General features: G+C 38.1%; 1 protein-coding gene across 13 annotated transcripts in view; it reads right to left on the reverse strand.

The window, feature by feature from the left end:
• The window catches only part of PAN3 (poly(A) specific ribonuclease subunit PAN3), an 84,548-nt gene that overhangs the window by 64,200 nt on the left and 2,500 nt on the right, over positions 1-17,848 (reverse strand). For 9 of the 13 annotated variants that reach the window (XR_013956346.1, XR_013956347.1, XR_013956348.1 and 6 more), the window contains exon 2: positions 7,183-7,304. Coding sequence is in view for 9 of the 13 variants with exons in the window: in XM_080612052.1 (XP_080468178.1) it covers positions 7,183-7,304 (122 nt within the window). In the remaining 4 variants the exon portion in view is untranslated. Of the gene's footprint in view, positions 1-7,182; positions 7,305-11,685; positions 11,788-13,612; positions 13,723-14,100; positions 14,242-14,706; positions 15,025-17,848 lie in introns of those variants that run through there. The other 4 variants (XM_080612046.1, XM_080612048.1, XM_080612047.1 and 1 more) reach the window with 4 other exon arrangements.

The raw sequence follows: 17,848 nt of genomic DNA on the forward strand, positions 1-17,848 counted from the left end.
GAAAAACTAAAGCCTCTCTCTTGGGCAGCTCTTGCTTTAACAACTGCTTGTAAATTGTACCTTGAATGAGGTTAAAAAATCTCCACTTCACCACTCATGAATTTTTCAGTTTGCTCACTTCTATTACACATGCAGAAGCTTCTTAGCTTAACATTATTCATAGAAGACCTGCATGTATTCAGTGAAGGACTTTTAAACTGTTTTAATATTAAAATTTCTACCACAACCAAAAGCATTTAGTGTTTATGAAGGTTATTCTTGTATTTGATTCTTACAAAGGCTGAAATATCTTGAAAGAAAGAAGAAAACCCAAGTGCTATTTGTTATTTGTGTTTTCCAGAAGACAGTTTTGATTTTAAATAACAACTCTCAATCTCTTCTAATGGTGTTGAACTATTTTTCACACAAATTCAATTTCAAGATGACTACAATCACAAGAACCTCAAGCCCAAAGGATGAAAGGTTCAGAAAGGTAAAAGGAACCATTAACAGAAGAAGAAAATAAACTACTAAGCCTGCCATGCAAGGCAAGCACACACAAATGAGAGTTTCAGACTTTAGGACATCATGACTTTCACCATTCAGAAGTTAACATAAAAAGTCAACTTTGTCATAACTAAGCACCACATCAATGTCATTCAGTTCCATATAAACTGCTTTTCTTTGCCTGCCTCTTGACAGGATTTATTGAGGTTCTTTAAGCATTAGTTAAAATTCAACTAGACTGACTGGCATACATCCTGTCCCTCCCCCTGTAAAGGAACTAAAAGCTGTTTCTGTTCACATCTCAAAGCAATCTACTACAGAACAAAACTGTCACATTCATTCCTGTCCAAGGATTTAACCTTAGGTTTCAACTTAAAGTTCTTCCAGTGCTGAATGTTCTGTTACACCAGTTAACAAAATATAGGGTCTTTAATTTCACAGAAAAATTGAGAAAAAAAGTTTTCCAGAACACTGTTAATTCCTGGATATCCAAGCAATTAAACAATTAATTATTTAACAATTAATTTGCTTTACACCGTCCCTTCAGGTATTTATATAGATGGATATAGATTCCCCCAAGCCTTCTACTCTCCAGGCTGAGCACTCCCAGCTCTCTCAACTTTTCCTCACAGATAAGATGCTCCAGTCCCCTCATCACATTCTCTCCAGTATGGCCTGTCTCTCATGTACTAAGAAGCCCAGCAACTCAGGTGTGACTTCTCCAGTGCTGAGCAGAGGTGAGGGATTACTTCTCTAGACCTGCTAGCAGCATTTTACCTAATGCAGCCCAGGACACCACTCACCCTCACTTCAATACTTCCTTGGTGTAGTATGCTAGGAAGAGAAGCGTTACAAAGTGCTACTCTGACCTTCTAAAGGTACACGCCACCTTGCCTCCACCCTTCAACGTTCAGCAGCAAAACACAAATTATAGCTGCACTTACTAGAAGTTTGCTTAGCTTTTATATACCTCCACTAAAATATATACTTAGGAATTCTCATCAAGATAGAGTATGAATAAAGCTTTGCTGCACACAATCACAATTTTACATAATTTTATGTATCTTATGTTACAAGACTTAAGTGAGGGATTTTGATTTCATCTCCACCATTTCTTCTCCCCAAGATACTTAAGAGAGAGCATTTGCTCCCTCTGTCTCCATATTCTCTGACCTAACAGAGAAAATGAGCACCTTCCTTAGAATCATAGAAACAACTAGGTTGGAAGAGACCTTTAAGATCATCAGCTCCAACCACCACCCCAAGACTGCCAAGTCCACCACTAAACCATGTCACTGAGGGCCTCACCTACACGATTTCTGAACCCTACCAGGGATGGCAATTCCACCACCTTCATGGGCAGTCTGCTCCAATACCTGATCACCCTCTGTGTGAAGACATTTTTCCTAATATCCAGTCTAAGCCTTCCCTGGTGCAGCTTGAGGCTGTTACCTCTTGTCCTATTGCTTCATACTTGGGAGAAGAAACTGATCCCCACCTCACTACAACCTCCTTTCAGGTAGGTGTAGAAAGTCATTCCTGTGTTGTATATCAAAATATTTTGTAGTATGTCCTCTTCATCTTAATACTGTTCTACCAGAACTATATTTCAAAATATTTATTTGTAATTTTTAGAATAATATTAGTTGGACTATAAAAGAAGTTATCCTGCGAAAGAATAAGATTCTCACAACCAAACAAATTATTGTTTGGCAGATTCTATGACCTACCTTTTGATTTCCTTTCTAAGCAATCCAAAACTTGCCTTTGACAGCTAGTGTATCTGGCATCATCTACTGCATGTCCCACTCACAACCGTTTGAGCTAAAGCAACTGGATTTCTTCAGAAAGCATTATGTAAACAACTGCATAATTTTATATTTAAAATAGCATGTCTGTAGTTCCACTCAGTTCTCAACAGTTAAAAACTGAACATATTTACAAGCTTCTGTGCTATAAAGAGAGTTTTATTACTCAACTCTTGGCAGAGGCAGCAATGGGAACAAAGGTCTTTGTGTTTATTCAGCTGCAAGGCTTTGAAGTGAGCATGGTCTTCTCAGGCTTTCAAGAACACTTAGTATACCAGCATCAGAATGGTGAAAGCAAGCAAGACCAATTCTTCTCCATTGCTTGGCCTTGTCAACTCTAACACTGAAGACTGTTACCCCTTTTTTATTTTATTAGGGTGACTAATTGAAAAGTTGTGATTCTTACTTTCTACATTACCTGCAGTCCAATGGAAGCCATGTAATTATAAATCTCATCCCATGAAAATAAGGAAATCAAAGATCTTTGTGAAGTGACACACATGAAGACACCTTCTACTGGTTTATACTCTTACAGTGAAATTGTTCAGTTCCAATATGACATCAGAAGTTACTAACATCAAGATACTCCTCTGCCTCATCCTGCTATAATATCCTTTTAAGATTCCAACATAATATTACTGCTCCTTCCCGCACCACCCGTATTTTTGATCAAGCCACAAGTCAGGCAAAGGGCAGCACTAATGCCAGACACCAGCCAGCCAAGTGGCACACACAGAGCAGCTGAGCAAACAGCCAAGCATCAGAGGCACCCCAGCCAGCCAGCTCCTGCCTCCTCATCTCTGGGAAAGCCAAAAGCAATGAGCAGCTTCTTGAACCACACCTCTGACTGTCTCTTGGCAGCTGCTTCTACACCAAAAAGAGAAAGAACAGCTTCGAAGACAGCATGCAGCCTGTGGGCCATGTGTTGTGCAGGCCTGCTCTGTTATTAGTTAGAGAGGGGAAAACAGAAAATATTCACTTTGATAAGCTGGAAGCCAATACTGCTAATGTAGCATATGAAAGCATATGCAGATTCAGGGAAGAAAAGACATGAAGTAAAACTGTATTACAGGAAAATGCAAACCAACGAGGACAGAAGACCATTAATCAATAGGAAATAGTAAAAACAGAAGATGCCAACAGGGGGGGAATGGAAGGTTGGCTAACAGCAAAGACCCTTGAGGTAAGAAGAATGGAACGATGAGGCAAAGCTATGTTTCAGAAAGGAAAAAAAATAAATAAAAACATGGCCACATCAAAAATCTTTTTCCTAATTCTACCAAGGATTTTTATTCTTTTTTCCACTGCAAACTAAGCATTGCCATAATTGCATCTTCACCATTAATCTAACCCCAATGAGATATTCTAGATCTCAAAATATTCTTCAACACATACAGATGAAATCTCAAAGTCAGAAATATCCATTCTGCAGAAATGTTGGCCACTAATCACCTACATTATGTATGATTAAAGAAGCACACCCCCTCCCCAATTCATGATTATACAATCCACTTTTACTTCCCTTTCTTTTGCTGTTTACTTCACATTGTAACAGATTTTCATTGCACACAAAAACATAAGGATTGTGAAATTTGTATGTAGCATTGCTTCAGGCAGTTTGGCTCCATTACGTATGTGTTATGACAACCCAAATACATATACAATCACATACTGTTTTCAATAGACTTCAGGTTTATGTGCCACACATCACAAATGTTCTGGAAATTAATTAGGAATAGTCAAAAAACCTCATCTATTGAATCCCTGATGATTATGTTGGAAAGGATCTAGTGAATAAAACACGGACTGCAGAAAGATTATCTCATGGTAAAAGAAAAAGAACATTACTCAGAAGAGACCAACTATTTCTATCTTTGCTAGATTGAGGCCAGTTAAGCAACCTGAACCAAGCTTTCTACAGGTCATCATTAATGCCATTCCTCACCTTCCAGCTGTTCAGGTTAGTTTGGAGTCTCTAGTTTGCCAGCACTGTTGGGTTTTTTGGATTTGTTTGTTTGTTTAGTTGCCATCCTTTTTCTTGCCAGGCCTCTATAAAATGCAGACTGCTTTCTTCTTTCATAAGGAAAGCATCCCATAAAGTTGAATGCAATAATAACCTGCACAGGAAAGCACACTGCCAACTAACAGTCTTTATAAGAAGGATGTGAATAGCATGCAGGAGAGTAAGGCATGGAACTGCAAGATGAACACTTAACTATCAAACGGGTGCTCATTACACATGCACCACACATCTTGTGTCCTGAGTAAGTCCCACTTACAATTTTCCCACTGAAAAAAAGAAAATTTATTATGAGAAATGTATCTCAGTATATAACCTCAAGGCTGCACTGACAACCTAAACTTAAAATTTCTTAACATACAACTATATCTTACTAGCGGTTTTCTAGCAGCATGTTTATTTGCACATTTGTGCATTTCCCAGTTCAAAAAAAACAAGCTGAAAAAATTTCCTCATATTGCATCACTGATGCACCTATTTGTGAACTGCACAGATGCAGCAGAGAAGGCTAAGTAACTCACAGATGGAATTAATGTTTTCATCTGCAAAAGCTGAGAGCTATTGACATATTTTACAGATACCTTCTGATGTTTCATAAATGGCAGAACTCTAAATTTTCAGTATCTTTAGTTTGATTCAAGGAACTGGAGAGAAACAGGCACATGGATTTGTTCTCTCCAGCCTACTTTGCATTATGCCAACTCATTTCTTTGTTCCAGTTTCTGTGTATTTCACTTGTGCAATTCTAATCCCCATTCTGTGAGTATCCCACCAACATCTCTAAGTTTCAAACCCTTCCCTCAGTCTTTCCTAGTTCCTTATCCACTTTTCAGCTCAGTTTCTCTAAGCCTACAGCATCAGCCTCTCTTTCCTTACACACCCCTCTGCTCCAATTAACATGGATCCAGCTGTCATTAAATACAGATCCACTTTCATGCTGCTTCAGTGTGAAGTGGAAGAAAAATAAAGAGGGAAGAAAAGTAGACCAGCATGCCTGCTTGGAGTTCAGACAAGGCCTAGATTAGGCCACACTGTAACTGCAAGAATGAACACAAGATGGAACATGCCAATGCAGGCTGTATCTTTTGGAAACTGTCTAACATCTAGGAAGTCTCCAGTGGGTATATATAAATCAGTTTTGCTAAGGTTTAATCAAGTAACAAAATCTTTAGAGAGCAAAAGGTTCATCCTTGACACAACCACCAGTCTATGAGATTCTAAGTCTCTGTTCCAAACCATAAAGCATCAGTATTATTTAAAGTAAAAGGCACTGGGATTTTTCCCACACCTTGCTCTCCAAAGGGCTGAGTGACATGTAAAACCACATTCTCAGTGGCTAAATTTTATTGGGATGGACTTAATTGAGAAGCTGACACAATCAAACAGACAGTGTTACCAGCTTTAAATATGCAAGCAAGAACTTAAATTACATGACTCAAAGGGGGGGTGTGTGTAAAAATCAATATAAGAATGCTTTTTAAACTGTAGTTTAATGCCTGTAAGCATTTCTCAACTCTAATGAAATCCTCCTTCAGAAGTAATTTTCCTTAGCCTCCAATGGGTAAGAGGCACATCAATTTCTTCTCTTTTATCAAAGAGAAACCACAATGCCTTGACTGTAATCTCACAGGCATTAGCGAAGTATTTAAAATCCTATGAGTGTTCATGTTAGATGTATGCCTTACTGCCTTTCTAGAATAAATAGTTATAATTAAAAATTCATGTTTAGAAAGTCACCAGTGCTTTTGTAGAATACACTTTAAGGATACAAAGCATGACAACTTTGCACTAAAAAGGTTAAAATTATATGGTCTCAGTGATACCAAACTTCCAGCTTCAATAGTACACTCTGGAATCAGAGGTTAAAATTTCTCATTTTAAATCATGCAGCACTGTCAGTAACAAACATTTCTATAGTTTTGCAATTCTGCTGAACAAGAAAATCCACCGTTCTTGAAAACATGCAGAGGGAAAAAAAAAAAAAAAAAGAAAAGAAAAAAGAAGGAAAAAAAGAAGTACACCTAATTATTTCCCACCTTTTGCTGAGTTTTTTTCAATCCCTAATACAGGCACAACTGAGATCAAAGTAAGCTCATAAGGAGAGTTTCCTTGGTATAAAAGACAGTTGTTGTCAGTACTTAGTGTGAACTGTTTGACTTGTGCTCTCTTTCATTTACCAGAAACTGGTTTGTTAAACCTTTGAGTACAGGGAGAGACCATCTTTTCAGCTTTTCAAAAGCGTAACAGTTTGAGGGTGGTGTTCTAGTACTTCATGTGTTAACTCAACAGACACTCATTTGGGTTTGAAATGACAGCCTTTTGCAGAAAATTTTGCCCAATACTACCTACACAATAAATTCCACCTCATGGGAGTTACTATGTCAACATCTACAGAAAACTATAAATACAAGAAAAGATGTCAGAAGACTTAAGCATAACAGAATGTCCCCAGAGACCGAGTTTACAAATTCTTCAGTTTTTGCCTAGTAATTTACAGGTTTGACAGTTCACATTCTGCTTTAGTGACTTTTGTTCTTTGAAATATACAGAAATCAGATTTTTGAAACATTTACTAAAAGGCTATCAAAATAAGCTATAAGCCTAAAAAGAAATCTAGGAACAGAGATTAATATATTTGCCTAAGCCCAACACAACAGTTCAGATAAGTGCCAATAAAAACAGACTAATTTTAAAGCAATGATATTGTTGCATTTCTATCTGCAAGATTAAAGTGAGTATATACTCTGTATATCCTGTAAGATGACACATTCCATAAGGCCCTATTTTTTCTGCCTCTTGAACAGTTTTCCCTTCCCAGAGTAACACCAGCCAGAATTAACGAAAGAGTATACAATTCACTGCTATTACCTGCATCATGGGGTACTTTGTTTCAGCAGGACCTCCAAATCCATTAACGCCAATGAAGCTGGTGCTAAAGTAGGAATCTGTGAGACTAGCATCAGCTAACCCACCGCCATCTATTCCAGGAACTAAAAGAAATAAAAAGAAAACCATTTCAGAAAAACATTAGTTTACCATGGGTTTATTTGCTAATACCTCTTACATAACTTTTTTGGCAGGAGGGTAGAATAGGAAAAGGTTGGTAATACTGTATTTCAAGCCTATCTTTCTCAGCAAAACAACAAAAAAAGAAATTTTATGAAAGAGGTGGCTAAATGACAGCATATGCAGCATGAAATTACAGCACAAATTCAGAAAGAGGCAGAAAAGTGAAAAGCTTTGACAGAGATGATGTGTTTGAACACAAGTAACAAGAAAAGTAATGGTATCATAAAGAAAACAACAAGAAACTAGAAAATAAACTTATTCTAATAAAACCTGCATTCTTGCATACCCATCTTGGACATCTACTGCCAAGTAGACTTTTAAACTGGATGCACCAGTTCTTTTAAACGGTAACACACAAAATTTACATTTAAAAAAATCTCAAACCCTTTCCCACAAAGCACATTTTCAAAGCTTCCTTAAGAATATAAGAGTCATACTTCATAAAGTGACAACAATTTCATGACATGTGGCCAAAAATATCTTCTAGACTGAAAGCAAGTGTGAAGGATGTAAGAAGAAATTAATCCCCTGTCTAGAAATAAGACCCTTGACATACAAGTACAGTACTTTAACCGCAAATAAATCAATTCAATACTACGAAACTACAGAGAACAACAAGAAGCAGTAACAATAAACACAAAACACTCGAGTGGGTATTACTTTGATAACAAAAAAAAGTTTACAATGGTATACAAACTCAAATTCAGCTTCCACAAAAAAACCCACAGCAAATTATAAAGACACTAATCAGTATGGCCAGGCCACTGCAAGCCAAAAGGCATGAGTAATCAGTAGCTTCAAGGTAAGAAGGCACACATCCAACTCAGAAGAACATCCTGTACCAAACCATCCGACTTGAACTTCTGGGAGGACTCGCAGCCAGCTGATGACACCCGGAAACAACTTCCTGATCTTTCTCCTCAAAGGAAATAAAATGCAACTTCATGGCAGAGCCAAATGAATGCCTCATATTTCATCAGAATGGGAATTTTCCCTCCAAAAGAGACTGCATAATCTGGTGAGCTATTTCCATGATGTAGGCACAGGAAAAAACAAAAGCAGCACAGCCAGATGAACTCACAGAAAGGGCTGGAAGAGGACAATGACCAACAGCACCCTTACTACAGATAGATGGCAACACTGCCCAGCTGCACTCCTCCAGACTGGAGCTGGATGAACTAGACAACTAGGGGTAACACCTACAGCACCCCAAATGAAGAGCTGTATATGAGAGAGATCAAATAAATTGAATACCTCAGTGGCAATACATATCAGTTTTGCAAGCAAAAAAGATTCTTGAAATATTGCTGCCAGATCTAGAACACTACTTGTCTACACTGCACATTTGAGGGAGACACCTAAGGAACTTTAAAAATCCTAATATACTAATGAATTGCAACATATTTAAGTTAGCTAAGAGAATAGGCAAATAAAGCTCTACTTTCTATGCCCAAGATCATTCTTCATAATTTCAAAGGAACAGCCACACAAACTTCAGAAATCCTCTTGCTACGGCCCTAGAAAAAGCTTTTAATGTCTTTTAAATGTCTGTCCCTCTTTTGCCTTCGTTTGGGAAACTTACATTCAAAGGCCTAAGAAAAGTATTTTAAGTTTGAACTACTGTATCAGAGAAAATTTAATGTCTGCAATAACACCAATTACTGTCTCATCCTACCTGCTACAGTCAGCCCCTAATTCACACTGTGAAGGTTAGCATTTTAACACAATTGTTTTCTGTCATCATGAAAAATACTAGGTCTCCATCATGAAAGAATATGAAAATATAGCAAATCAATGTTTAATTATAAATACTTTCAGTCCAGTTTGTCCATGAATTATTCAGGGTTTACACTGTGGGTTTATTTTAAAAATACATTTCCAATACAGCTTTCTCTGCCTGCATTTCAGCCAGTATAAAAAACTGAAGCAGTTTTTAATGCTACATCTTTATTGTAAAAGATCAAAACTGAGTTCCTGGAACACTGGTCATTTCAAGGTACACTGTGTCATTTCCGCAGTATATCTACTATTTCATGTTATACTTCTGTCAGAAAGTCCATCTTCTATCTCATTTTTAACAAACTAGCAAGCAACTCCATCAGATTGCACCATCAGCTTTACAAACCCTTCAGCCTCTGTTGAAGAGTCAAGAAATTGCTGATTCTTTCTGCTTCTTCCACTGCTCCTCAATATACTAGAGTCAACATGAGAACCCACCTTCATTTCTCCACTGGAAATAGGCAAGTGAAAGGTTGCAAACTTTGCCACATTCAGCAGCAAGGCATGTGAAGAGCTCCCTCAGTGTGAAGAAAACCAGTGACCTCCAGTAACTCCAGACCAGTGGTACAGCTGCAATCACCCACTACCCAAACAAAGCAGTGGAGCTGGTGCTGTAACCTTGCTGGAGCACAAATACAGCACCAGATGCTCTTCTCCTAGTCTGGCTGAAACACTGTCAGGGCCAGGCAGCTCAAGCTGCAAGCAGAAGCAGGCTTACAGCAGCAACCCCAATGCTGAGCAAGGCTGAAGATGCTGCTGGTAATAACAAAGTTGATCTTTGAAACTGCTGCCTTTCTGCTGCTGGTATGTGCTATGCAGCCTAGCCAAACCACTTAAAGATGCTCAGAGCTTCAATTTAGGCTTTCTATTGGCACACTGATATTCAACTGAGCATTCCAGGTAACAGAAGCTTCTCCAGAATATTTACCTTTATCTAGCTTTATGAAGATTATCTTTCTACTGAACTGCAATGGTTTGTCCATACCAATCAGCCTTTTTATGCCATTACTACAAATTCTGTACTCCAGCACTAAGCCACCTTCATACCACTTGATTCTATGGGTACCACAGCAATTTCAACTATAAGGCTTTCTGTTGTCCAGAAACACACATCTAGTGAAGGGACCAAGATGACAAGAAAACATTTTCCACAGCAACAATCAAAAGAAAACCATCAGAATGAAGTAAGCTTAGTGGAGCAGAGGGCAGTTTTCTTGGCAGTAGCTCCTACTAAAAATAGAATGCTCTAGAAGTGGTAAGGATAACTACTGCCTTCAGAAGAAAACTCAACACCAGCTTCCTTAAACTAACTCCCCCATATAACAAGCAATAAAATTCAGACTAACAAAAAAGATGCAGCTTACATAGGTACAATGGGAAAAAAAAAGTAATTCCCTCATTGCCTATAGAACCAAGAAGAATGTTCACTACATACTCCATTTCTGTTCCAAGAAGGGACATTCAGCTGTTACAGTGATGAAAGCTCAGCAAATACCCTAACAGCCAAGGCAGTTTTACTGTATTTGGCACCTGGCCTTCTCCATGAGAAGTAGAAGGCTTTTATCCTCCTTCTGCCAAGCACTTGGCAAATCATAAATTCTCACTTGCTTCTTGAAGACCATGGTAGTTCAGAGCATGAAAAAATAAAAGTGATTTATCATAAGCAATGCACAGGAGAAGGTCTTCAGAAGTAGGCACACATCACCACATGGGCAATGTGGTATTAAAAGAAGTCTAAACTTGAAAGAAAATCTTAGTCCTTAGAAAGCTTTTATTCTCATATGTTTAAAAATTTACATCAGACCCTGCATTCAATTTGTCTATCAAGATCTTTCCTGTGTAACAACTGTGAGCACACACTGTCAAGTGCTCTGAACACAGCATTATTAGAATGACAAAACTTTTGAGGTTTATGCCTTTTCTCTCCTAAAGCACTGATTAGAACTTCAGGAAAGTAAGTTTAGACAATATAGGAAAGTCTTGAATTCGTTATTTGTTGTCAAAAAAAACCATGCCTTTCTGTTGTGTAACTACTATCCATGCACTGAAATTGCACATTTTCAATGGGCTCTTCCAGAGACAAGCAACAACTCCCTTAAAAAAGAAGAAAGGTTGACAAGGCAGGTCTGAGAAAAGATGGACATGAAAGGCAACAACTAGGAATCCAGCAAGAAAAAAAATGCTAACACGTTATGTAAGCACATATGTGAAAACAAGAAGAAACTTCTAAATTCCATCAACATTAATGCCAGAAGCTACATCCTGGCAATTCTGTAAAGAAATAAAATACAGCATCTTGAGAAATTCAGAAGATGTTTTCTACCTTTTATGCACACATTACCTAATAATATTTTGCTTGGTGAGTAACACTGCAGCTTAATGTGACAACTGCAATTAAAAATAAATATCTTCTTATATAATTCTTCTCCCACAGAATCTTAGCAGAAAGTAGGCTTCCCATCAGATGCAGGCACCAAAGCGGGGAAAAAAAAATAAAAACCCAACCCAAGTAGTTATTCTTACCTTCCTTATTACAATGACATTTTTCAGAAACAAAGGATCTCATCACAGCTTAAGTGTCTGAGTACTACCGTGATGAACTCAATACACACGTTTCAACAGGATCTGTGGGTTTGGTATGGTTTTAGTTTATTGCTCATAATGTCTAATACTAGCACTATCTAAATCTAACACAAACACTATCTGAAAAGATGGCATTTGATATTTTCATTCTAATGTTATACTAACCAGTAAACAAATACTGTAATATCCTATGCTGCTGCTTTTATGAACTTAGTATCAGCACTGATCATCTTGAAAACTGTTCTTACTATAAAAAAGGGTTACAGGAATGTGATATATTGCCCCAAAAGTTAATGGACTAAAGCAAGATCACGACAGATTTTTGTTGACATATTTTTCAAAACAACAATTTAAAGACTTTTAGCAAGATACTAGAACATGGATTGAAATTATTCATTTTGCTATTATCACTGCTTAAAAAAAAAAAAAAAAAAAACAAACCTGTGTTATAATTATTTTTATGCTGGGAAAAAAAAGCTTATGTAGACACGTAATCTTTATTTAAACTCCCAGCACTGCAACAGAGCAGGCACTTTTCACCTCAGCACAGCTTGGTAAACTGGATCATAGGTTCATTGCATACCATGTGCATACAAAGGACAAGGTGTTATCTCAGCTAGGTATAAAGCAGTAAAAACCACAGTGCCATATCTCCAGTAGAATTTTACAGAGATCACTATCCTAGTATTGAGATAAGAACAATAAAAGTTTTATACAAAGCTTATCTATGACAAGTCATTTAAGACTTGTGTCCTTTTAGTCTCCTAGAAGCACAGATGTGTCAGAAGAGCTTATGCTTGCTCTACTTTGTTTTGTACTGACATCTTTGTATCAGGAAATAATAATGTGCTTGTACACTTCTGCAAAAGTTCACAAGCACTATACATAGGTTACTTTCACTACAGTGCTGCTACTGTTGCAACTTGTTAGGGAAAGTGGATTCTCTGGTGTTTTTCTGTCTCATTTAATGCAGTGTTTTTGAAACACAGGCTGGGAATCAGTGAAATAGAGACAACAAAGAAAGTGAACAACACCCCCAGGCACAAGAGGCAAAAGTAAAAGCACATGCCTAGGTTAGGATGTCGTGAGGGAAAGTGCAATATGAGGGCAGGCAGCACAAATGAACCAAGTTGGCTGAAAGGCAGACAGGAAGCAAAACAGTTTGGGAAATGCTGCCTTATTTACAAACACTCCCACTAGGCAAGAAGATATTCATGGGCAAGCAAAGGAAAACAGCAATCTTCACTGTGATAGTAAATGACTGAGCTCTTTCGGTTTTGGCGTGAGTTTTTTTCTTAAATTTATCTCACTTATCATAGAAGCATCTGATAAAGAATTTAAAAAAACCACACCAACAGGTGCCATCCTTTTGCTCTGTAAAACTCTCAGAGCAGAGTCCTGAGCAGCAGGACTCCTCATGGACCAAGTCCAAAAGCACAGTGATAACACAAATGAAAACCTCATACTTTTTCCAAAGTCAGAGCTACTCTGCTATCAGAAACAGCAATTCAAAGTAATGCAATTACTTAATATCATAGCTTTCCAAGCAAATCCTCTCCAAAAGCCTTCACAATTCCTATCATATTGCACTGAATTATTCAATAAACTGCATCAAAATTCTCAAAACATACATGCTTAAGCTTTTGGTTTTTAATAGCCTTCTAAAACTTTTTTTATATATAAATAGCCGTATGAAATGTATGTAGATAACCTGAACAGAATGTTAGGGCATTTTTCACACCAGTGGAGGAGAATGCATAAAAGAAAGGAAGAGAAAGGTCTTCCTGCCACCTACATCTGCATTAGAGCAACTGAAGTTGAGGGATTCTACCCACAAACTACAGGAATTGCATAACAGATAACCAACCTGATGAGAGCTTGCACAACACGTCACTACTCTCACTTTTATATATCTGTACTTTGTTTCTAAATCTCTATTCTCAAGTTGGTTGGTTTTTGGCTGTCAAGAGTAAAAGGCTGTTAGGAAGCAAAATAAAAAATACAAGTAAGTTCTAAGCACAAAGTATCTCTGAAGCTCAAACAAAACAATCATATAATCAGAATTTTTTTAACTCCTGGAAGACTCATGGAACAAACACACACATGCACACACATACAGAGCATGATCTACTCCAACTCATCTCCAATACACATTGATTCACCACACCATTTTCTGGTGGTGTAATGCATTATATCTTTACTAGAAAGCAAGAGATGAGGAAAACATCAGCTCACTATCTAAATCCCTCCACTGACCGCCTTTTCATCAGCTGCTTCAGCACCAATATTGTTTTTCTACTTTGAAGGCTCTAGAGAAGTGCTACTACCTGTGTTTACCACCCAACCCTCACTTACCATTTGTCCACTTTTCCCGCAGCAGTCTAAATTTGCTTCTAGGTGGTTCCTTACACATGGAACTCTTTCTGAGCTGGTCCCCAAGGTCACTATTTTCTGGGCATTCAAATCCTTCCTGAAGGCCCACTCCTACAGTGATACCTACAAAAAATCAGTTATCTAATATCTGCTAGATAGAAACTAAATGGGGATGCTCTGTATCTTAAAAACACATTAACAAAACCTCAAATTATTAAGATATAATATACAGCACTTGCTCATATAATGTAACTATCCCCCCACATACTCCTTTTCATCTTTACTTTTGAAGCAGAAAAACAGTTACAACAGTAATAGTGCTTTCTTTACATTCTTCAATACCCAGCACAGGGTGGGTACTACCAGAAACAAATAATCACAGTACTCCTCAGGAATCTGCAATTCCAGTGGAATATTTGGACTTTAAATGATTTCCAATACAGTGAGGAAAACCCACAAAGTATTTAAACAGATACAATCAGTTTCAAAGCAAATTAATAGTGGATTTTAAAAAAAAAGTTTCATATGCTAAAACTGTCCCTCAAAATCCCGTATCACTTTGCAGACTGAGATTTCTTCCCTTCCCACCTTTCTTTTTCCTGAGCTCCCCCAAATAATTTTCCTCCTAGTTTCATTTCCACATGAAACATGTAAAAGGAAAAAACAAAAAGCAGGTCTATTATTTTCCAATTCCCGGAGCTGACATACGAGACAAAGTGATTAAACAAAATCAGTAATTTTAGTTTTCTCTCCTGCATCTCTAACTGGTTATTGTTTTTACTCTTCAACTCTCAGTTGTCTCTGCCTTCAAATGTCCCAAATGTCTCTTCAATTCTCAGAATTGTCTCTTCATTTCTTAAAAATATTCAGAGGAAAACAAGATGAAATTGTATCGTCTATCAGCTCCTGGAAAAGACATCAGGAAAATTGGAAGGGTAAACATCTCTCTAAAAAGAAAACTGAGGCATACAGCAACTAATACAGCAGCACTTGCAAAAAGTACAAACAAGTCTGGAAAAAGAATTCTCAACCACACACTTTTACTACAGTACCTATGTTCTGCTTACAAGTGAAGAAGAAACAAACCCAGAGAAAAGTGACCAGTATGTGACATACCGCAACTATACTTATACTTAAAAGTTTGAGATAACTGTCCCTTTATAAGTATTTCAAGTTGTAAATACTGAAACATTACCAAAGAAAAACCCGTATTTAGAATAATCCTAACCACTGTTTCATTGCATTAAGAAGTGTAATCCAACAGATTATCTTTAGTACCTGTTTGGCTGAATAGCTTACCTTTTCATTTTTTCTATATCCACTGCTTCATTTTGTTTATAAAAGAATGGACTGGTAAAGATTTAAAACACATTTCAAAAAGCAGGAAATATACAAAATTCTTTCCACTCCAAACCTAGTGCATTTATGGATTTCACAAAACCTACACTGTAATGCTCACTTAAGCTAACCACCAAGCAGTTGCACACAGAGCTCCTACAGCGGTGGCCACTATCCGCTAGTGCTATGACCAGCCACATGACACATGGATGGTGGACTGCAAAAACATCATTATTTTATTAGGCCAACTCAACACAACTCAAGACCTTTCCACCTTCTGACAGGCTGGCAACAACATCTATTCACAGACAGGCTTTCCCACTACCTGCAGAGAACTCCAGCGCAAGGCCACTCAGGAAATTCTGCAAGCACCTCACAGAAATATTTTGACTACAGATTTCTTAGGAGGACTCCGAGAAAGGCTTTCTGGCAGAGAACCAGATGAAAACGTCTCGGAGGAAAGGGTGAAAGCTAACCTCTGTCATGGGGATCTCGGGCAGCAGCACTGCAGCAGTGGCCAGCTCCGCTGCAAGCAGCGGCGCCCACCCACAGATGCTGCCTCAACTCAGCGCCTCTGGGTTTTGATCACATTTACAGGAACCAAAGGCAAGAGGAGTGAGCACTTTGCACCATATGCTCTATGGAAAAAAGCAGGGCGGAAGTTCACAAATGTTTAGAGACATACTTCAGCTCCTATCTATTTACATATGAGGCCTACACTCAAAACAATATTGCATCTGTTAAAACTAGCAAATGCAATTGCAGTTGCCTGTGCAACTTTAACCTGTCCAACCTGTGTACAGACATGATACATTTCAATATCACAATAACCTTTTCCTCTAGAATCTCCCTCATGCAGCATGAAGGGACAGTGTCATAGGAACGAGTGTGCAGCAAAGCAGGCTGCTGCTCTGCTTCTTACAGAAGTTGGAAAGTGCCAGAGGGAACAGAGAGCAGATAATCAGAAATTTTTCATGTTACTATGCCCTCTACCAATCCTTCCCTGGGCTGTTTCTTACAATCCTATTAATCAATCACATATTTTCCCCTAAATACCAAGCATCAGTCATTTCCCCACCTCTGCTCCTACAGCCTTCTTGGATCCAGCACCACTGACACTACTGCTCACTGGGGTGACATGTGGGACATGCATGGGCAGATTTTGGCAGCTTACACATGGAAGGTGAGCCACGCAGAAAGCTGAGCACTCACAGCTCTAGGGGAAGAAGTAAGAATGGCACTTTGAACACATGTGCTCCACATGTCAAGTAATTTGGGGGTGGTGGGCAGCAATGCTGTTTCCTGGGAGCAAACAGAGCTCATCACCATGATCAGTCTCATTCCCCAAAAACATGAAAATCCACAGTCAGGCCAAAGCAACATTAGCCCACTACCTCATCCTGACACTGGACAGCAGCAGATACATGGACAAAAGCATAACCTTGAGGCAAGGATAAAGCAGGATTTCCTAACAGGCCCTCAGCCATGTGTAGGGGAAGATGAGTCCAATTCAGAGATGATTTTTTCACATTTAATAATCTCAAGCAGAGTATTCTTCCAAGAATATCTGATCACTTTTGGAATCCCTGTCAGATGTTAGTATCCAAAACATCTATGGCACAGAATAGCTTAACCACATGTCATGCAAGAAATTTCTCCTAGTTAGCTCTGAGGATGTGCCCTGCTCATTCCACTTCATACCCTCATATTGAAATACTTCCACACCGGAGTATTTTTTGTATTTTCACTGTTCGCCTTCTCCTCAGCACTCAACATTCCTATCACTCATGTTGTGAAAATAAGTGGGTATTTGGGGAGCCGCTGTGATTACCACAGAAAAACCTATAAGTAAATTAATAATCCTGTACTCAAAGAGGGATTAGAGTAACACACATGTTAGAACGAGGCATTGACCCACTTTTAACAATAAATAGGACTATGCAGTTAATTAGTCAATGAGCATTATCTGTTCTGTGCACTGAATAAGGCTGGGGTCCAGTGAAGTTATATGGCATCCACAGCCATATAACTGAAGACTAACAAATAATTTTGAATTGGGGAAAACAGTCTGTGAGACTCTACAGGCAGGCAATTTTTTGGCAATGCCCAATTTCATGTTCTTAAACTCAGAACTTTATTATTTAATACAACTTTGTGTTGTATTTGTATTTGTGTTCTTGCATCCATAGAAATAAAATTTTCATTCCATTTACATATAAATCATACTGTTAACACCTTGGATCATCAACAAAGTAAGGATTTTAGATATTAGCTTGCTAGTACCTCTACAGATGCAGTCCAGACTTTGAATTTGTTTCTCAAATGTACACCAAAGCAAGGAAGCTTAGAAATGAGACTGAGCCTACCCCCTAGCTCTTCAACTTAATTTTTC

Source organism: Psittacula echo, assembly GCF_963264785.1.
Source record: "Psittacula echo genome assembly, chromosome: 3".
Classification (NCBI taxonomy): domain Eukaryota; kingdom Metazoa; phylum Chordata; class Aves; order Psittaciformes; family Psittacidae; genus Psittacula; species Psittacula echo.